Source organism: Podarcis vaucheri (assembly GCF_965113315.1).
Source record: "Podarcis vaucheri genome assembly, chromosome: 12".
Lineage (NCBI taxonomy): Eukaryota > Metazoa > Chordata > Lepidosauria > Squamata > Lacertidae > Podarcis > Podarcis vaucheri.
In genome coordinates this window covers 51,102,731-51,125,992 of record NC_138750.1, presented here as the reverse complement: position 1 = coordinate 51,125,992, position 23,262 = coordinate 51,102,731, and the positions used below count along the sequence as shown (strand labels likewise).

General features: G+C 40.6%; 1 protein-coding gene and 1 long non-coding RNA gene across 2 annotated transcripts in view; one reads left to right on the top strand and one right to left on the bottom strand.

Moving 5' to 3' along the window:
- Positions 1-23,262, bottom strand: part of PTPRN2 (protein tyrosine phosphatase receptor type N2) — a 628,995-nt gene that overhangs the window by 278,635 nt on the left and 327,098 nt on the right. Inside the window, exon 12 of the mRNA XM_082192202.1 lies at positions 5,458-5,522. Coding sequence (XP_082048328.1) covers positions 5,458-5,522 — 65 coding nt within the window. The remainder of the gene's footprint in view (positions 1-5,457; positions 5,523-23,262) is intronic.
- LOC309515133 lies at positions 11,578-22,362 on the top strand. Its single transcript, XR_014212307.1, has 4 exons — positions 11,578-12,838; positions 15,633-15,715; positions 19,969-20,031; positions 22,081-22,362. It is a non-coding gene; the product is annotated as an uncharacterized lncRNA (long non-coding RNA).

Sequence of the window (23,262 nt, the reverse complement as noted above, 5' to 3'; positions counted from 1 at the left end):
AGTTAAACCAGGTGAGGGTAGTCGATGGGTCTCAAAACCTTGTTGAGTTAGGGTCTTCCCCTGCATGTGCAGACAGGTTCCGACGGATTGAGTGAATGAGACCAACAGTGGGTCCAATGGTCAAGAAGTGTTTTCTACACATACTGTAGAGAGAAGTGTGGGGAAGATGGGGCTCATCAGTATAGGAAGGCAGACCATCTAGGAGAAGGAAAACTCTGGTCCTAAACCTTGGCTGCCTTCTGGAAAATCGTTGGGACAAAAAAAGGCTAAGGAGTAAACACTATACAAATCCAGATTGGAGTCCCTAAGACAGTTGGATGCCTCCTTCCAGCAACTCCTGCAGCTAAGCTGGCACAGAACACATTGTTCTGCTTTCCTTTGGACCACATTAGAACCGAAATAGGGAGCCTTGTGGTCGGGGCAGCCCAGGACCTCCACACAGGCTGCCAGGCTTGCGTCCCATGGAGGTCACTTCTGGGCTGCTAATGCAGTGGTTTGAGTTCATCCATGAAGGTACACTCCATTCTCTTTCAAGACAGACAGACACCATCAACAACATTTGGTACCTTAGTAACACACACACACACACACACACACACACTGTTGTATCCAATGCCAGTCATACTCACCCACTGAAATTAATAGACATGAATAACCGAGGTCCATTAACTTCAATAGGTCCCAGCTGATTACTATGTGAATATTCAGTATGGCTATTTACAATCCAAAGAACGGGATCCACCTCTTTAGAAGTTGTGAGAAAGATTTGTGCACATAGAAAAAGGGTGCAAAAGCTCAAGAATCAGCTATCCTTCAGTTCACCAAAACCATTATAACAAAGGTTGAGGTCAGTCATTTTTAATCTTTGGTGGAGCAACCCCATACAGGTTAGCAATTTCCCCAAACAATGCATAAGCATAGCACGTTTTTTGCAACCAGGGTCTATATTGTATGGCATACTGGATCGTAAAACAAAACACCCTCAATTTTAATTCTGCATTCATGTTCCAACATGCAGCCAACGGGTTTTCTGCTAGCCTTTTCCTTTTAGCTCTTTGCTTCCTTTCAGAGGACAGTCTATGGTTAAAAACCAACAACATTGTCAAGCTCAAATACAAACGTAACTTGGATTAACATATGTTCTGTGTATTGATTATTATTTTTAAATAGCCCAAACAAAAGCAAAATAGGACATATGCATCCCCACAGCCACAAGGCATATACCTTCCCTCTTTCATTTTACATGTTGCTGAATAAAAAAAAGAAAAAAGGAATTACTGCTGCTACCATGGCAACCGCTCAATCACTTCACAATTCTGCTAGTTTAAAAATCACACGCGCTGTTCCGATACAGAGGGATTCATGAGGCAACATGACACTTCACTATTGTGCTTTTCGCAATGTTTCAAGAGCACAACACGTATCAGAATAAACTGATAGCTGCCTCTGAATTTCAGGAGCCATTTATAACTTTTTATTATCATAGCTCCCTGTCATTTCCTTATGCAAAACGTGCACGAAAACAGATGTAAAGATATTTGAATCGCAAGATAAGAGAAGAGATTACAGGAGACAACCCGTTTCAGAGCTGAAGCTGCGACCTGTCAGTCACAAGTCAAAATACTTCTTCTGTGCAGTATTCAAGGGGGGATAAACACTTTGATAAGTGACAGAGGGAGTTGCACTGGATGGGCGTCTGATTAGCTTTAATCATAGAAGAGTCATCCTGGAAGTCATTGTCACGTTTCAGTTTCAAATAAAGATAATACCTGTAGTGTTTGCAGGACTTTTCCACAGATCATTTTATGCTTGATTTAAGCAGGATTGCTCGAACAACTGCAGCCCTTGTATCATTTGAATATCTGCAATCCTGTGCATACTTGCATAGTAATAAATCCCACTGAGACTTACTTTGGGGTAAATATGCACAGGCAGGCTTCTATTCCATAGGTACTTTCACATATAGACCTTAGATTAGCATAGGCTGGTATTCTTGCCACATTATTGTCTAACTTATGCTTGGCCTTTCCCTTTGCGGCCAAAACCACTCCTCGAAAGGCTACCTCCATACCTTCCAACATTTCTCTAATGAAAATAGGGACATCCTGGTCCATCATCATCATCATCATCATCCTTATCATCATCACAGTTTTACCCTGCCTATCTGACTGGGTTCCCCCAGCCATTCTGGGGGGTTTCGACATATATAAAACCATCACAAAACATGGAACACTAAAAACTTCCCTATACAGGGCTGCTTTCAGATGAGTTCCAAAGATAGTATAGTTTTACCTATCTTCTTAGCTTGGGGGTCACATAACTCTATACCCTCCAACATTTCTCCCTTGAAAATAAGGACTTTCTAAGCAAATGCAGGACATTCTGGGGTCAAATCAGAAACCAGGATGGCTTCTGTAAATCTTTCCAGGTCATGTGACCAGCATGACTAAACTGCTTCTGGTGCAACAGAACACCGTGACAGAAGCCAGAGCGCATGGAAACACTATTTACCTTCTCGCCGCAGTGGTACCTATTTATCTAATTGCACTGGTGTGGTTTTTGAACTGCTAGGTTGGCAGGAGCTGGGACAGAGCAACAGCAGCTCACCCTGTCATGGGGATTTGAACTGCCGACCTTCCGATCAGCAAGCCCAAGAGGTTCTGTGGTTTGGATCACAGCGCCACTTCATCCCAGTCTTGGGTCAGTAATTGTCTCTAAGCCTAACCTACATCACAGAGTACGAGTATGAAAAATATGGGATACAACCTGCTGCCCTCCTGAGTTCCGTGGAGAAAGGTAAGGATTAATTTTTTTTAAAAAAAAAAGCTACAAACAAACATAACAAACTAGATTGGTTATGTGCACATTAATGATCATTTAAAAAAAACACCAGAACATTTTAATAAACTCTTAGTATTACAGTACGGAGAATGCAAATAGTATGGTTTTGATAGAACTGATCTAGCAACGCTGGTGGCAAGTCTGGGTCATCTGAACCAAGGGTGCTACCCTTTTTATCAGTATGTGTGAAGGTTGAAATCTCATGGGACTTACATAATAAGACACCGTGACACGACTGTGAATACTTGCTGTTTGTGATACTGTTACTAATTTTCTTTGAGCCGCAGTACACAGCCGCATTATACCTTGAAGACATGTTTTCACAATTATGTGCTATGCTTCAAATTTCCTCGCTTAATTACATCAGCGCAGATAATAATCTTGCAGTCTTGTCTCCAGTAGGCACACACTCATTTGCAGAAAAAAAAACTCCCTGCTCTGTAACCTTCTAGCACAGATGCCAGTTCAGAAAAGCAATCCCATTGACTTCAGTAAAATCAGAATTGCATCTAGAAAGCTGCTAACCTGTTTAAATGCCCGAGGGTTAATTACTTTTCCCACAAACACCCCAATCCTAAACACATTATCTGGAAGCAAGCGCTATTGATTTCAATAGAATTTACCTCCAGGTAAGTCTGCTAAGGTTGCTGCCTTCGAATTACGTGCTTAGCTATATATGTCAAGGAACAATTCCTTACGTCAGGGAGCCTTCCCTCCGAACACAAGAAATAAGACAGGCATATGTCATGACTTGAAGTATGAAGCACAATAAATAAAAGACTTGAACTGCATTTTTAAATGCATAGCTCATGCATACATGCGTAGGTTTGGTGCACGTGTTAAACATATATGTACAACTATGATGTAGCACAAGTAATCGCAGACTTTTATGTTTATGCATTTGCTTGTTTATTTTATGTACATCCCGCTTCTTAAAAGAAATCGAAGTGGTTTACATAAAACATTTAAATATGCTGATAAGTAAAAAAAGACACTAGTTAAATCCAGCAGAAAACAGATTATCTAATTAAAAGAGGAACAAACCCCTGCCTTTCTGCCCACTGCATCTCTGCCCACTGTTTGTTCACCAGCTGCATTCTGCCCAAGAACGTTCACCTTGCAAATAAAAAAATGCAGCAAGAACTCTGTATCCCTGACTCTGTAAAGACTCCCTTTAAACCTTGCTTGGGATTAAGTCTCATTTAACCAAACAAGATGTGCTTTTTAGAGTCAATCCTCATTGGCAGCTGTTTGCATGTTTCTCCCACTTTTAAATGGCAGCCATTGCCACTGGGACCCTGATCTCTGGAACCAATAATTTCAAATAGCGGCTTATACTTTTGTCAGGATCAACAGTGAAGGGAGCAGAGGGCCGTCTCCCATGCATGTGATAGTCCTAAACCTGGCCAGTCCCCTTTATCTGCTATTCACCACAATTGCAAGTGATTTTTGAGCATCACATACAGTTTGGCCCTTCGTAAGCATGCACAGGATAGGGCTTCAAAGCTCCCAGATGTGGCTGCTTGTTGTTTCACTGCAATGCAAGAAACTCTGGATGTGGAATAGTTGGAAGGCATGTAGGTTGCGGTGGCTTTCCTTTAGGCGGTCAGAGCCTCCAATATACCACAGATGCTTTCAGACATCCTTGCAATCCCAGCTGATTATCTGGAGTTCTTGATCCACCTATCACAATGAATTCCTGATTTCAAGAGCACTTTATCTCTTACATATGCAAGGATACAATTGATGGGTCCACTTCCTGTCCCTGTTGAATTTCTCTGCCACCCCACCTCTCTCTCACACACACTGCTTGGTTTTCAGGCAAGTCATGTTCTAGGTTGCATTGCAATTGAAATAAAGGTTGCTATTCTACTGCGTTCTGAGGACAGGCCTTCCGTAACCTAGACAATGTAAGTGTGCATGCTATTGAGTCATTTAGAAGTAAAAATATTACAAGGGACACCTGAACAGTGTAAGAGGAACAGTGGGGATTCCCCTATCTCTCAGAGAGGAATAAACTTCTGTAGAAATGCTAAAAGTGGCCTGTTACTTCTTTGTAAACATAACAACAGAATTTACAATCTGGTGTAATTCATGGAAAGTTCTGGAAAATCTTCATTAATAAATGATGAGCTATCAGTACAGGGTTGTGTTCTGATTTATTTATTTTTTGCCTAGTGATGTGAGTATAATGACTTAGAAATGTGTTATATTTATACTTAAAAAAAAATAGCAGTTCACAAGCAGGCTCATCTACATATTGGAAGGACAAATACATCAAATTTAGGTCCCTGCGGATCTTGAGATGAAACAGAACTTGAGTGAAACCAGGTGGGAATAATCAGACACATCAATTGCTTTGTTCGTCCTAGGGGATTTTGCTCCTGACATACTACAAAGCTAGGAAATCTATTTCTTAAAGGCCACAAAGATTTACTCATTTGGTAGGTGGAATGTGATATTGTATTATGACAGATACAACAGTCTAATAATCAGAATTTTTATAAGCCCTTAGGATGATTAACACAGTTCACATACGAACATCCGCAAGATCTAGGATCTTATAAAATAACAAATCAAGCATTTTAGATAATGACATGTACTGTAGTCACCTACCTCCCCCATGCCAATCTGCAAAATTTTCAGTCCTGTTGCTTTTTCAAGCTTGTCTTTGTTGTCAGCTGTTAGGAAAATTAAAGAACGGCAGAGTTAAAGGAAAGTTGAGAATGAAAGGATTTTGCATCATACACTTTCATCACTGCTGAGATGCCAAATGTTTTCCCACGTTCATCCACACAGAATCCCTGTCAGTTGGATTATTTCAGTTTTACAGAGATGGGATGAAGAATCAAAATGTGCCCTCGGCTAATCATTTAAACCATAGCTAAACATTTGAACCTGGACTCAACTTCTTAGACCAACTGGCTCTAATCGTCACATAGCATTACATAAACTAAGAAACAGAGTTTTCAACTAATTAATAGGGTTCATATCCTGTCCATCAGATCACCTCAGGTCAGATAACAATATATAAACCAAAATCATAGAATTTCCACATATGGTTCTATATATACATATTAGCACTCAAAAGTCCTAGAGGCAGACGAATGTTTTCTGCTGGATCCGAAAGATGGCAGCCAAAACACTTGGCAGAGGATGTTCTTCAGCCAGGGAGCCATTACTAAGAAGTAGTATGACCCTCAGGACTTTGCAGCTAATATCAGAGTCCATCCACTTATGGACACAATCAATTTAAAGCACATGTCTTCTCCTCAAAATTATTGGTACTATAGTTGGTAAAGGGTGCTAGGAACTGTAGTTCTGTGAGGGATAAACTACAGCTCCTAGGAGGTTTTTTTAGGGGGAAGCCATATGTTTTAAAATGTGTGCTAAATGTACTTTAAAGATATGGTGTTCTCCTGAGACTTCAGTCCTCATATCAGTTGCTAGACCACATGGGTCTGCTGGTGTTCTTGTGATCTGGTAGATATCAGATAAAGCTGCTGATTTTATACACCAGGGTCAATCATCTTGCTGGTCAGAGGTTCTAGTGATATTAGATGAGGTGTCCAGTCTGCTCTGCACTGAATTGCACTCTTCCTAAAGTAACAAGTCTAACACTTGAAAGGCATTCCTGAATGTAGTGTTGCTCTTGGGTCAAGAGGTGATGGCAATGGCCAGCTCTGTCTGGTTCATCAATTGCATCCATTCTTAAGTCAGACCTGGCCACAGCCTTTCAAAACTTAGTTACTTCATTGGATTGGAATCCTGTCTAATGCTCTATTCTAGCATTCAAAAGAGAGGACAAACTGTGTATACCAGTCTCACCCCTCCTGACTGAAGGCAGGATTTCTGTCATTGCTGGTTCATCCTTGATCATATTTTATTTTACTTTGTTATTGTGGGATATATCTAGCTTCATATAATCAACATGCTTAACTCTACTTAATTCATGAAGGGGTTAAGACCATAGAATAAGATGTCCTGCCAGGCTTAGCTAGGTCACTTACTGTCACCTTGGAAGGGTTACCAAACTCTTTGTTCTCTCCCTTTCCACTATGTGAACTCAACCAGTAAAGACATCTAAGCTGGATGCTCCAAGCTTACAATGCATGGCTTTAGCAAGCCATCTTTGTCATTCCATAGAAATAATGTAGAAACATTTACCAACCACTTTGAAACTAAGCTAGGTTTTGCTGCCTGTGTTGTCTTGCTACAGTATGGAAAATCCGACATCTGAAGAGTTTGTCAGTAAATTTACCAAACATATGGTCTCTTTCTATACTAAGATAAGTGGAGAGTTTTGAAAGTGACTTAGAAAGGGATATTGTAAAGGTCTAACAACCTGCATTTTCATGCTTTACTTTACCACATGTGCTGCAATTTAAAAATCTCTGCTGAAGCTCTGTCACCAAAGAGTACTTGCCCTAAATCTCATCTAGGGAATTCTCCTTTTATTATGCCATTTCTAGTATTTATTCTTTTAACCAAATTACAAATGCTAAAACCCAACAGTTATATTGCTTTACCCTAATGTAATGTAAGCTACCTTAGGTGACTATTTTTGCTTAGAAATGTGGGATATACATTTCAATATAAGAAAGTAAATAAATAATGAAAGCATGTACAGTGGTACCTTGGTTTAAGAACAGCTTAGTTTATGAACAAGTTGAATTAAGAATGCTGAATACCCGGTGTTTTGGTTTGTGAACTTTGCCTTGGAATAAGAACATGTTCCGCTTCCTGTTGAGTGTGTTCCATTTGTAAATTGAGTCCCCCGCTGCTATGGGAAAGCACACCTTGGTTTGAGAACGCTTTGGTTTAAGAACAGACTTACAGAATGGATTAAGTTAGTAAACCAAGGTACCACTGTATATGCCTCACCTCATGTGGAGGTACTTGTTCATTCAATCATACCCTCATTGAAATCTGTTTAGGTCAGAAGACTACTGTCAGCTCCATATTCTTGCAACAAATCACATGGAGGTCTCCGTGCCTAAGGACTGAACTTCATTCAGTTGACCATCTTGTTGATTTCTTTCTCGGGGTGGGGATGGCCTCAGTGTCTAAAGATATGGAATTTGCCATGAACATTCAGCTCTTTGCCCATTTCTACCAGTCTTCTTAATCCCATAAACTTTTGAACACTCCCCTTGCATTCTAGTTCTTGCACTTATTTCTAGTGCTTCAGAAATGTTTCCCTCTCTTTGCTTTCAAGCATGCTCAAGAGCTTTCCTGGACCGCAGCCTAGAAGTGTAGATTGATAGATAATTCAATTCAGTATTGCTATTTAGTTATTTATATAGTGCTTCACGCATTCAAAGACTCAACTAACATCAGTCCATTTATTTATCCTTACAATTCCCCAGAGAGATAGCTAAGTAAATATTATTAAATCCCCTTTGTACAAAGAGAAGGGCAAACTGAGGCAAAGACGTGACTCAACTCTCCCTAGCTGTTCAGAATCAATGCTGGGATGGGAATTAAGATGCAAGCCTTGTTGAGAGAATAATGATTTCAATGTGTAAACGCCTACGTATTTCTTGCAGTATATATACAGTAAATGCATTTTCATCTACATCAGTGATCACATTGGTTTGGTACATGTACTAAACAATTTACGTCGTTTCTTTACGTACTGGAATAATTAAAAAGAAGGCACACTCAAATCCCATCAATTTCAAGTTTGATGTGTAAAGTGAACGTTGTCTCCAATATGTTATATATACGTCAGCAAAATACTGCAACCTGAATACGCTCTGTTTCACAGATATTACACAAATTTGTAAGAAAATGGAAGTTATCTGCCAATACTATGTATCTGTTTATACATAGTTCCTACCAGACAAAGCAAGCCTTGGACAAAATTTTAGGCCTTTCACCATGGCCATAAAGAAAACACACGATATTGAGGTGTTTTTTTGCCAATTTACCCCTCAAATCAGATAAACCTGACAAAAGAAGAAAACCTAACATAATCACAGGCTGTGGTGCTTGACACTCCCATGACAACTGCTGTAAGAGCTCTGACTTCCACATAGAACTTTCCTGGTCACTGATGCCAGTGCTGACAGGTTATTGAATGTTTATGAACATGCCTAGTGTTCAGTATTTTACAATACAAAGCCGAGAGGCAGATGAGGGTGTGGGAAAACATTGCTCCTCTGCTGTGCTCATCAAACTACTGGTCATTTGCTAAATCAATATATGAACGCTGACTATGAAGATGTGTGCTATTGGTATGTGTCAATAGTGTGTCTGAGTACTGAGTAAAAGTTGGAATAGGTCCATATGTAAACTGGGGAGCGTACAAAGAGAAAATGGACACCGAGAATATATTATCCAGAGAACGACATGAGTGAGTTCACATGAGTCTCCAGTTGCCATATATGTACAGTGGTACCTCAGGTTACATACGCTTCAGGTTACAGACTCGGCTAACCCAGAAATAGTGCTTCAGGTTAAGAACTTTGCTTCAGGATGAGAACAGAAATCGTGCTCCGGCGGTGCGGCAACAGCAGGAGGCCCCATGAGCTAAAGTGGTGCTTCAGGTTAAGCACAGTTTCTGGTTAAGAATGGACCTCCGGAACGAATTAAGAACGTAACCCGAGGTACCACTGTATTAGCAATCAATTACATATTAGAACAACATATTAATAACTTCACATATTCAAGCCTCCTCAAACACCATTTATATTTTACTCTCAGAGCAGTTAACATGAAGTAATCTCAATAACTTAATTCACATGAGCCCTGTGAGGAAAGTCAAATTCAGAGATACTGACTTGCCCTATTCCTGGGTCATCCTTCTTTGAACATCTGTGAGTGAGCTTCACAGCTAAACGGATATTTCTCATGTCCAAACCTAATATTCTAGCCTTTATACTGCATTTCACTAACTGAAATATAGCAGTAGTTTCCATACTTTTTCATACCATGACAATAAACGTTCCCAAACATCCAGGACCCAGATCTGATGTTCCTTTAAGTCCCTTGTTCTGTATTAGTTCATGCCTCCTGTTTCCCTTTTCTTCCCAATAAACTAGAAGTACATCTAGTCTGGGCTTGCTGCAGCGAGAATACGGACTCAGATAGACTGGTAAAGAAAAAGCAATTTATATGCGTTGTGTATGCGATAGAACATTGTGCCACCAGGTGGCGATGTGGAATCCCATTTTTCTCTGCCTGTTTTCCCTGTTTAAATTTACAACGCTTTAAGCTGAAACGCTTTTCTGATGTGTCTAGACCCAGCTCATATTGATGGAAGTAATAATGGCAATTTGTGTTTCTTCATTATTATGAATTGATGGTTCGAAGTCCTTGTAAGGCAGAAGTGAAGATAAATGACACCTGCTACACCTTTTAGGAGGTGTTCAAATCAAGAACATTACCTTGGCATTATCAAAACAAAGTGTAGTGTACTGGATTTAACTTTATTACTCAAAGCTCTGTCTGCAGTCCCCAAAATGAAGGGTTTAATGCTGGTAGTGACACTATAGATTACCTTGGGGAATTTTATCCCCTTCCTGTAAGAAATAAAAAGTGTTGCGAAAGAGATCGGGGGTGGGCTTTACCAATCCTTTCATAGTGTGGAGATATTATGCAAATCTGTGTTGGTACCTGTGAGATGTCAAAAACGACAAATTTATTCATTCAGATTGAAAATCTAAGGTAAAAAGCAGAACACAATTTTTCATAAACATATCTTGTGGAAAAATGAAAACAACACCCTTTAAAAATTATTTAAACGATCTATGGCATGTTAAAAGCATGTGCACAATTTTCACAACATGCATTAAGTTTTGGTGTGGCAATCCTGGTTTGTATTGATAACTGTGAGAAGAAAAAATGGACAGTATTCAGTTAAGGCTGTAGTCCTCAATACATTTGCTAAGATATTAAGTCACACTGGACATAGTAGAACATCTGAAGAAATAGGCATAGAAGTGGGTTCATCAGGCATTTTTTTTTTTAAAAAAGGATTATATGGTATGAAAACAGCTGTGTGCAGATTTGTGAGCTGAAATTTTGCTCTCTGCTCAAATGTCAAAGACATCTTGGGAAACAATTACAGAATTCATGGTTAAAAAAAGAAAACAAACAAAAACAGAACCGTAGAAATACACCTGTACTATATAACATTTCCCTCAACTATTTAAAATATAATGAAGATAGCACACATTGCAGGGGAAGATGCAAAAAATAATAATGAGCTGCTATTTTAAGGAAAGGCAATGAACAACATAAGAATTCCTTTTTAAAAAATCTCCCCATGAGACAAAAGGGTTTCTGAACACACAAAAAGAAGTCCATTAAAATTAAATTCGGTAGATGAAGGATATGCAAATTACCTGAAGAAGTGGAACCCTATAATGTTCTCAAAATTCGGCAATAGTCTATTTAATTAGTATTTTAATTTATCAGAATAATTCTTTGCACTTGACAATTCCATATAATTAAGCACGTAGCTACAGTGGAATAATATCGCCTGCTCGCTTTATACCAGTTATTTTAACCTGGAAGAATATGTAGAAGTTTCTTCTGTGATCTAAATTACAATGGGGACAACTTAATGGCTTTGCTCTATTAAGTGGCACGACTGGAGGGTTACTGAGTGTTCAGAGAGGTAGAGGTTGACACAGCACAGGGCCTTGGATCTGACTAAAGGAGAGATGAGGCACTTTCTGAACAACGTAATTTATTTCAGTGGCGTGTGGGAGACGGGTGGAGAGAAACCATTTCACGACAAAAAACAGCCGAAATCCTTAAACTACATCAGAATATGCAGCAGACTTCAATGAGACTGCATAAAAAGGGAGAGAGAGAGGGCTGAGACATTCTTCAGTGCTAATGCAAATGCCATTAGCAGACTGGCTCTCGTAGGTTAAGAATGCCTTTATTTCTGTTTCACTGCCAAAGACAAACCTTCCGTTGGGTTGGGATAGATGACCGTTACAGCCCTTTCAGCTGTACTGCCATTTTATGAGAGGAGGAGATGGCTTAATGTTTGGTAACCACATCAAGCAATGCATCATTAGGCAACTTTTGGGTACTAAGCACTCTGGGTCACGATGCCAAAGAGGAGCTTTCTGCCAGACCTCTTAATCTGTCAAAACAGTTCAATTTAAGCACTGCTGACTTACTTGTTTGCTTTAGCCTATGTCTGAATTCACACTCTTCACTATAAAAGTGAAAAATAGGGTTTGAAATAAGAGAAAGAAACCGCTGACATTTCAGCATCCTTTGGGCGTTTACCTTGCAGGAGAAGTTGAAATGTTAGGTATATTTGCTCCTTTGGAATAAATAGTTGACATTTGTATAGTCCACTTCTTCCTCTCATATGAAGATATGAAACTGCTTCACAAACATCAAATAAGTTTTCATGCCTCACCACATTGGGTGGTAAATGTAATTTAGCTAATACCCATTTGCCTTGCTAATTTTTAATACAAACCAGTAGGTCTGTTTAGGTAAGGTGAATGGATAAAACACAGTCATTCAGAGACAGGTAATTAAAAGCAAAAATACAACAATATATTCGTTTGATTAGCTTCTTCTCAAGCAGGGGTCATCAGTTTGGTGCCCGCAAAAAGTCTCAGTAAATATCCCCTCAAAAATGCACAATACATGAGAGACTGTTTGCTCTCCTGCTCAGTTACTCAGCCTCAGTTTGCTCAGGCTTTCCTACATTAAAACTGCCTCCCCCAAACACTCTGACATTTCACTGGATGCCAAGATTGGACGCCAACTCCACCTCCCATTCTGAACACAGGAAAGGGGGGGGGGAAGCTTCTATTTTTGTGAGCAAGTGTAGTGGAGCAAGATGGGGGAGCATTCAAGAACCATTTTGTGGTCTAGTCTTGGTTTTTCTTCTTGGTGGCCATTTTGTATTATGCCACACCCCGTACGGCAGCCATTTTATGACTGGCACCCACAGGACTACCTCAGAGTTCCTACTGACCCTAAAAGGCTGGCAATCCCTGCCCTAGAGAAATAGGTACCACCATAGGAGTGTAGTACCAATGGATTTTATCCCATTTGTACCTCCCAAACATCTTGAAGGCCCCAAGTTCCACATCCCAGGTTTAAAGCATTTGTAAAATTGCTCCAGCCAGTCTCTGGGGTGGAAAAAAAGGCTGAGAAGCAGGAAGCTGGCACAAGAAGAGTGAAATTAGGAATATTTATAGTAGTGTAGACAGCAGATGAAGTTGAGGGTAATGGGGACATAGACCATACCTGGACCAGGCAGTGCCAAGGCTTATGGCTGGTCCTATTAACTCTCTAGCAAATGGTCATAGTTACAGTCAGTATAAATGATTAGATTTCTCATAACATGACATTGTTTCCCTCTGCCATCCTGTTCCTTTTGGGCATAGCACATTTGGTCTTTGCTTTATTTCCAATTTCAACGCTATACTAGAGAGATTAATAATTTAAAAACCACCGCCAACGAGCTATATGTTACAGACATTGAAGTGACAATGTGGCTGACTTAAATGGTCAGGCGCAACACTGAAATGCTTCCTTTTTCCATATCCAAAGGGATTATTTGTCAAAGACGAGGCCAAAAGGTTGCAGAGAAAAGCTATCTTTGCCCCTCCTTTTCCATTCAAACGCAGGGAAATATGCAAGACCTTTATCGCTCACTTGTCTCTTTTCTAATCTCTGGCAAACCTGCAATGAAAACGGTGGCACAAAAAGGCTAAGCTGCACAGTAATAATAGTGACAGCCTTGTAAATGTTATGTCAAATCCAATTTTCAAGTCATTTTTCAAGTGATTTTAATTAGATATTGTTTCAATCTCTTTTGCATTAATATAATTTTTCATAGCAACGTCTCACCCTCCAGTCTATAGGAAGTATTTCCCCACCCCCCATCTGTATCTTGACGCCTTGAGTAATTTAAAATGGGGTTTTTGTTTACAGCAATTTTCACCGTACTGGTCCCATAAAGGCCACTACATCCAGTAAAACTGACACAGGAAAGGCAGAATTAAGGCTTCTTTTGCTGATCTCAGTGGAGCTTGTAATTTAGCTCTTCTGGAGACATGACAAGCACTGTGAAGGCTACAAGTAGATAATAAAAGATTTGTATCACTAGTTTCACATCAGCATTTTACTTCACTTACAACTACCACTGATTAAAGAAATCCCATTGATTATATTAGGTTTAGCTAGTTAAAAAGCTATCATAATATCACAGAATGGTAGAGTTGGAAGGGACTCCAAGGGTCATGTAGTCCAACCCCCTGTTATGCAGGAATCTCAACTAAAGCATCTGTGGCAGGTGGCCATCCAACCTCTGCTTAAAAACCTTCTATGAAGGAGAGTCCACCACCTTCTGAGGGAGCCTGTTCCACTGTCAAACAGCTCATACTGTCAGAAAGTTCTTCCTGATGTTTAGTCAGAATTTCATTGGTTTGAAGTCCCACCCTTCATTGAAACTTGAAGTCATTGGTTTGGGTCCCACCCTCTAGAGCAGCACAAAACAAGCTCGCTCCATCTTCCATGTGACAGTCTTTTTGATATCTGAAGATGGCTAGGGTATCTCCTCTCACTCTCCTCTTATCTAGGCTAAACACACCCAGCTCCCTCAACTGTTCCTCATAAGGCTTGGTTTCCAGACCCTTGATCATCTTGGTCACCCTCTACTAGAGGCACATGTTCCAGCTTGTCAGTGTCATTCTTCAACTGTAATGCCCAGAAGTGGACACAGTACTCCAGGTCTAACTAAGGCAGTCAACCAGCTACAAATCCACCTAACGGCTATTTCATCAAGCCCACATTTTACCAGCTTCTCCAGAAGAATATTATGAGGGACTTTATCAAAAGCCTTACTGAAATAAAGATACACAACATTCACAGTATTTCCCTGCTTTTGAAATCAACCTTCTTAAATTCCAGAGTGCATGTCCATCTGCACTCAGCTTTCCCTTTCCTGTGTATAATGAAACCTAAGAGTACCTCATCATTTCTTCCCAAGATTCACAGTTCTTTCACTTTATTGATCAGTTCCTCCCTGTTGGTGAGGAACTGGGTCCAAGAGAAATGATCCCCTTGTTGCTTCTTCAAGCTCATGGGAAATGAAATTGTCAGTGAGGCAATGTAGGAATTTGTTGGACCTTACATTCTTGATAGCATTTGAGTTCCAACAGATATCAGAGTACAGTGGTACCTCTGGTTACGTACTTAATTCGTTCTGGAGGTCCGTTCTTAACCTGAAACTGTTCTTAACCTGAAGCACCACTTTAGCTAATGGGACCTCCCGCTGTTGCCACACGATTTCTGTTCTCACCCTGAAGCAAAGTTCTTAACCCGAGGTAATATTTCTGGGTTAACGGAGTCTGTAACCTGAAGCGTATGTAACCCGAGGTACCACTGTACTTGAAGTCTCCCATATCGACCATATCTCTCCTTTTTAAATGTTTGGTCACCTGCTGTAGGAAGGTAATAATGGAATAACAAATGGTTTAGTTTATGTAAGATATGCAGGGATTTATGTTATGCAAAACGAACCACAGGAAGAGAAAAAGGGAAATTATTGATGTTTTAAGGTTGTTTAAACGAATATTAAATGAATATTCTAATTTGTAAAACATTACATACATATATATATATATATATATATATATATATATATATATATCACACAAAAACAAAATTGCTTAATGGTGACTAGGTCTTCCCCTGTTGAGTTGGGGTTCACTCATGACAGCTATAAATAACACAGCAAAATACTGCTAAAACCTGTTAAGGCAAGAGCCTCCTTTGTGCAATTCTCTTCTGTGCAGGCCCTTCTACCTGCTGTGGAGTAGCAGTCCCGTAATGCTTGACTGATGGGTCAGACAACCACAGAGGATGAAGTACAGGCATTGTAAGTATTGCTGGTGGCTGAGAAGGATCTGAGGCTGCTTTGGGGAGGATGGCAGAAGCAATGGCGTTCTTTAGCTGCTCCAGCCCCCACCAGCGCCAGAACCCCCACCCCCTCAAGGCTGCAGCATCTGAGAGAAAGCAGTGCACACTCCTTGGTCACACAGAATGGACTGCAAAGGATGTGTGGCCGAAGAATGGAGTCAGGAAATTCACTTTTATCTACAGAACCACATCCTTCGAGGTAGTTCGCATCGATTTCACAGCTGGTTTTCCAATCCAGAGCTGCTTACTTTAGGGGGATGAAATGGTATGTACTTGGATTGCTCAAGTCTGAACGAAAATACAAAAGGTGAATGGGAGTGGAATGACTTCTTCTGCCTGCAAAACCAGTTTGGGTTAGACTGCATTTCTATGTTTAACATCCTGCATTCCTCTAGTAGTGGCCTGGATCTGTAAACTACAATTTTACAGGAGGTAGAAGAAACCTGCTGAAAAATACAAATTTATTGATTATATTTGTTAGTGCCTTTCATCGCAAAAGTGGCCTAAAGCTTTACCTTACATTAAAGCTAATGAAAACAAACACAACCAATAAAAGTCCAAAACCACATTAATACAGATAAAAGGTGGGTCTTATAAATCCCACCCCATGAAAATAGCCCAAAATATCCCTGTAAATGCTCAGTTAAAATAATTACTAATGCACTATTTAAAATATATAAATTGTATTGAATTGCCACAAAGACCAGAAGCAGAGGAAGAAATTTGGAAGACCCAGAAGAGACTTATTCAAGGCTGGAAGTTTCACTTCCCAAGAAGTGGTCTTGTTGTGTTCTAAAAACCCAGCTGATGATATTTCAGATGCAAAATTGTTCTGTTCAAAGGCTGTTCAATCAGCACCTTTGCAATAAGACTGGAATATGCCTTTTGGCTTACTATTATACATAAATATATTTCTACTTTGGAGAGATCAGTTATACATCTAGACCAGCCTTCCACAACCTGGTGTTTTCTCCAGATGTTGTTGGACTCCATGCTCATTGACCACTGCCAGTGGCCATGCAATGGCCAGTGGTCAGGGTTGCAGTCCAACAACTAAAGGGCTGATCTGGGCAACAGCGTGCATTTAAAAATGCATTGCACCTTCTTTGAAAAACAACAAATTTTAATGAACACCTCTCCACCCACCCCCAGCAAAAAAGAAAAAAGAAAAAGGCCACATCTGTTTCAATATTGTATTTAGCTGTTGATCTGTTCCACAATAAAGCCTCACTTTCTGGGTCCATTTTAGTAATAACCTAGCCTATTGTTTGTTGTTCATCTGCAGGCAGCCTCCTGGCACAACCAGAATCAGCCAGAGTTGGGGAAACATTTGCAATATTTCAACTGACTGGTTTACTAAATCACGAGTTACACATTTAATGCACAAGGTCACCCACTTGCAAAATCTATTTACTGTGAGAACAAAAATATTTATTGCTAAAGATGCCCCTAGTAACAAGATCTGCCATAAAGCTTTTGGATGAAAATGAAGATGAGTTGCAGTAACATGCTCACTGTTTCTCCAAACACCTGACTATATTCCCCTCCTTCCCACAGTCTCATCTTAATAAAGACTTAATAAAGAGGCTATTTTGCTGAAGTCAAAAGGATTTACTTCAAATCAGCAGGCAATGAAAAATTCAGTGTAAACGTTTTGTATCTTACACAGACACACACACACTTCTTCCTCTGCAATATTGCTTTCGCTATACATTTGTTTGCAAAGCCACCTTCAGCCTCATTTGTTTTTTGACGGTTAGACCACAGAAGGAAGGCCCTATTTTCATCCCACTGATTCCAGAGAGCTTTGAATTAAGCTTTAAGTCAGGGAAAGATTCATCTGTAACTAGTGGACAGCAGGAATGCAGGAGCTGACATTGTGGAATCAGCACCCAGATACCACTACCATACTAGCTTTAGTAACCAATAGTGGAAGATGGTTGTAGCCTTTAGGACAATTCCCTTTCTTCCACTTAAAGCATTTGAAGAATTCCCCTTCCTCCCTGCTCTCAAGCTGGTGTGGCAAGAGCTCCCCCTCCTGTTTCGAATTAACTTCAATCACTGTTTATTGGTGTAACCTTCAGCTATATGATTGTTGCCCTGTAACTGAAAAGCCACCACGTGTGGATTTTGTTGCGCATTCAAATGAGAAGCAGCCCTAACTTCCCTTCCAAATCAGAACACACTGCAAACACAAAAGTTTTCTAAATGAAACCAATTATTTTCTGTAAATATTTATACACAGAGATAAGGAAAGACAGCTATGGAAGAGAGAGACAAAGGGGAAAGGCTATTGTTCGTTCCATTTCCACATAATGCAAAACCACAGGGAGGTTTATTGGTTTGTGTATGGGGGGGGGGGGTTCTTGCTTTTTTCATGAATTTTGTGTTTTTATATTGTATTTTATGTTGTGAACTGCCCCGAGAGCTACAGTTGAAGATTGGTATACAACTTTATCAGTAAATAAATAAATATGCCCCAAGTTCCTACTCTCTCTCTCTCTCTCTCTCTCTCTGCCACCTTGAGCATTCCACTTAAATTAGTTACTTCCTGGCTCGATAACCAGCAAGTTATGGTTTGTGCTGGCTGGCCCCCAAAACAATTTTTCAATCCATGGTTTGAATCAATTTGCAATCCTAGTTTAGAGGGAAAGCACAATCATACCTTGCCATTTCGGACGTACCAGATTAGAATCTACGCTCACATTCACATCAGAAGATTCCTTCCAATGTGTTCAGTGGAGTCCACGTGAACATTGTTGATCAGACTCAGCACAGGCCGACTTTGGGCTCTCAAATTTCAGTGGTGTCCTGTGTGAGGCTAAAATTTGGTGTGCCCCCACCTCTCTCATGCTGTTCTACAGTGTTGTTGTGGCACCCCCTCTCCCTAAACCAGGAGAGGCATGAAGGGGGCGGAGCAGAAGTTAGATTCACGCAGGCACAGTTTCAGACTGCTTGGGGAAAACCATAGGGAGGAGGAGATTTAGGCAGCTGTGGGGAGGTGGGCACTTTCAGTGTCAGCAACTGCTTCATGGGGGAAGACCTGCTGGAGATGAGTTGCTGTACACTTCGGCCTGACAATCCTGTGCAGATCCTGTTTTTGCTATTAAAGAGTTAACCGCATCTTGCTCAGTGTGATTTGCTGCTGGCTCGCTCCTGTCAGGAACACATGGAAAACTGAACATGCCTTTCCAGTTATAAATGTATTTAAGGACTTAAAGCTTGCTTTGCAACCATATTTCTCAACGCAGATAGCAATTCATTTTAAAAAAAGATCACTAATACCCCAATCCAGCTGTGGAAGTATGTAAAAAACAACAACTCTGTACAGTATTTACACATGACTGTATTTATGTATGAGAATGTGATTGAGGAAGAACTTTTGAATGTGTACTCCAGTCATAGCTGTCAATGTTTCCCTTTTTTTAAGGGAAAATCCCTTATTCCGAATTGGATTCCTCGCAAGAAAAGGGAAAAGTTGACAGCTATGACTCCACTGAAAAGTAATGCAGCACTGATATACAACATCCATACTTGGATATGCCTTCAGTTTTACAGCCACGGCATGTGGGGACCCTGCTTCCGTGTGCAGATCTCCTTGCCTGGAAAAGCGCACAAAAGTTCAACATTAAAGAGAATGTACAAGAACAGCGCAACACAGGAGACAAAAATCCAGACAAGTTCAGCTCCCAATCACTCACAGGCTTGCATTTGATGAAGGAGCCTCTTGGCTTAGAAAGCTTCAAGTTGTAAACAGATTAATTAGTCTTTAAGGCGCCGCAAATCTCTGTATCCTTCAGCGTTTGCAAGTATTTATTCCCATACTCATATCTACATTATACATCCAAACATATAGTTTTCTTACCACAGTATGGTAATGACTCTGTGGATCAGCACTACAAATATCAATCATGTACGAAGTGTGCATTTTTTTTTAACCAACCAGAGAGGATGTCTACTATTATCCCTTGACCCCCATCTTAATGTTCTCTTGCCACATTTCTAAAATATTTATGCCATGCACTGTATTAAATTATAGCAATTAAGACCACAGTGAGGTTTTATTAATATTTCATCAGAAATATAAGCTAATTGGAATTCCCCTTCTGCTGTTTTTTGTTGATTTGCAGTACACACACTTTTACTGAGTGAGGTAGTAACATGAACTATTCAATGGTTCAGTTTCCGATTCAACTGTATTTTTCTGTATAGATTGTCTGCAAACAGTGTGAAGAAAGCCTAGAGATGCTGAAAATTTAAAGCAGAGAAGTCAAGGTAGGTAGTCCTTTTAAGACTCCGAGAGACCCAGGAGCCAAATACAGGTCCCTGCTGGAGAAAAATCCCTAAGGTAGCCAGCTAAATAGATCTGCTAGCACAAGGGCTTTTGGCTGTGCAAAACAACAACAACAACAAAACACATTGTGGCAATCACACAGGGTCCCCGGACATTTCACCGTCTATTGATCCCTGTGCCACCACTTTATTTCTCACTGCCACCACCCAGCCCTTACCTGGTAAAATACTGAGTCCAGTCAGGGTTAAATTGGAACATAAACTTCTGTTTATTCTGTTTATTTATTGCAGTTTACCAAGTGTGTGGTTCCATAAACGGTCTCAGTCAATTACAATCATGGGGTGCCTATCCAGACCTATAACTTCCGCTACCTGCTCTCACTTACTAAACCACCTCTCAGATATTTACTTGTCTTCCTAGCTCCTAACTGTTCCTGACTCAGCTTATTTCGCTACACTAACTCAACCCAGCCACAGACTCTATCCCAATTCACTCCTACTCCAACCAAGCACCCAACTCCCAACGAACACCTCCTTTGCCCCTCCCAGAGCTGGTTTTATAGTCCCTCTGACTCCACCCCCTGGGCTCTAATTGGGTAGCCTATTGGGTAACTATTTCACCTCCAGCACTCTCATATGTTAACGTCACACACATGTTCCCCTTCCTCTCTTTTCCTTAAACACTCCTGTGCCCTCTGGCTCCTAAAGGTGTGAAATGAAAGTGCCAGGCGAGCTTCCCTAGGGAGAGTAATAAGGGCCTCAGATGATGATCGCTAGGGAGAGGATTGAGGTATTGCAATCCTGAGCCATTTAAGGCTGTATAGGTCAAAACCAGCACTTTGATTTAGGTGAGGAAACTAATTGGCAGCCAGTGCAGTCGGGACAGGATCACACTCCATAAGATCTTGCAAGCTCTTGCCATAAATTGACAGCAATGGATGGCACAGCAGCACTGCTGGCGGCGGAGATGGCAGAGGCAGGCAGAGCCAGGAAGCAGTTCCCATTTCACCTCCAGTGGTGAAGTAGGATGCACTTTCCCTGCTGGTGCTAAACATCTTACAACTCATGTACATATTGCACAGTGCTGCAACACACCCGTGCATTTTCCTTGTCTCTGTGTGTGCAATGCTTTGTTGTCCAGAGTCACACCCTGTGACATTTATCAGCCTACACAGAGCAGCAGAAAATCTCCAGAACTAGAAAATTTGACAGCACTAATGCAGAAGACGTGGATATTGTGCACCAACCCACTCAAGGTTTAACAAAAAGTCATGGAGAAAAATAAAGCTACCTCACTCATTCTGTCCGTCTGTTGGTTCTCTTCCTCTCCTGCTTACCTGCTGGCTGAATGAGCGGCTGAGCAAGGACAGGCACTGCAAGCTGCTACTGCTGGCTTTCCCAGTATTGTGGCATGCCACGTAGCTGATCATGTCACACAGCTCAGCTTCTGCCTTTGCTGCACTACCATCCTGAGCACCCTACCTCTTTGTCTCCTCCCTCTGAACTCAAATCTGGATTGGGGCAACACGTTAAGGGAAACTATAGCATAGTGGGTAGCAGCAGTAGGACCAGAAGAGGAGTACATGTTAAGTGTAACTGTTTAATATACACTGAAATGGAAAATAACTCTATAATGTGTCTGTATGTATACTGTGATGTATTGCCTGGAAATTTCCATTGAAGCTATGGAAGAGTTGAGAAGAGAGCCTCACATTTAATCATTAAGTGGGGCTGTATCTTTGTGGCGTTTACCTTCAATCATATGAAAGGATACCATTACAAGTCTATGCGTAGTTTAATCTGTAGGCATCCATCTTGGGTGGAATGAGTCTTTGGTCTTAAGCTACTGGAGAGAATGGACATGCTAATCTCTCTCCAGGAAAACAGCCTCAAGCTAATGGAGGCTGGTTTGGACGAGAGGCAGAGCTTTGATTTTTAGCCCTTGATGGAAGATATTCACAATTAAGATATTTTATTGTCCTTATTCCATTGTTATATTTTATGGTTGTGTATTTTCCTCTTCCCCACTAGGCTGAGCATGCATTAATCCTCACTAAATGCGGATACCGTTCCACTGGTGCAGCGGTGGCATATCTCCTTCCCACAACTTAACGTCCTGATGCTGATGGACTCCAAATCCCATCAGTCCCGGCCAGCATGGGCAACGGGCAGGGATGAAGGGAGTTTACGTCCAGAAGACTAACTAGTTCCCTACCCTTGCTATACACACAGGAGTATCCCATTGAGTTTGATGGGATTGACAGCTGTGCTGTGCGCACATGCATAGGATTACACGGTAACTTTATACATACACATACAATACAACTAGGCTTTGACGAGATATTGTTTTTTAAAAAAATGAAATAAAAATAGATTCACACTTGCAACAGAGGCTTTTGCATTCTTGGATAGGGCCGCTCCGAAACTGGCAACAGAAATTGCACATAGCCTTCTGCTACTTCCCATGCTCACAGCATTCTGTTCCTTTTTCACGCTGTATTTCTGAATTTTAAAAAAAGAAACCATGGGAAGCTGCCAGAAAATGATCAGACACATATCTCTGTTAACTTCAAAGAGGTCAGACACAAGTGCGAGAACCATGAACTCCGGAGAAAACGTTAAAGAGAGCTGTGAGACACACATCCTGTACCCACACTGGGCCCTTCTGAGATGATAAAGGCACAGGGCCTCTGCCATTTTCTGCCCACTTCCTACATGAAACCGGAAGTGCAGTATTAGAAAATGTCCTTGACCTTATTTAAGTATGTGCATTATAAATGAGATATAAATTTAATGCCTATATTAAATAACTATTTCTCCCCCTCGTCGTAAGTCCACACATAGAGGATATACCAGAGTCCTTTTTACAGAGTTTTACATTGTGGAGGCTGAGCTCTAATATTCCATGCTGTAACATTACTAGAGAGGAATGTATTTCAGATATGCTTTTCATCCAGCTAAAATATTTTTCTTCTATGGTTTTTAAACATCGTTTTGACTATTGCTAGTGTTAAAGCCAACGGAAGGCAAAATTCTGATGAAGTATTGCAAATACTCAGCGACTCTCTAAATGTTTATAATGCAGTTTGAACTCCAGTTGTTCAAAGTGAAGTCTTGTCTTTGGTATGGAACATAAAGTACTTTAAATAGAAGAGGAGAGCAGCCTCAAAGGAAGAACAACCGTTTGATGGCACAAATTGTATGCACTGATTT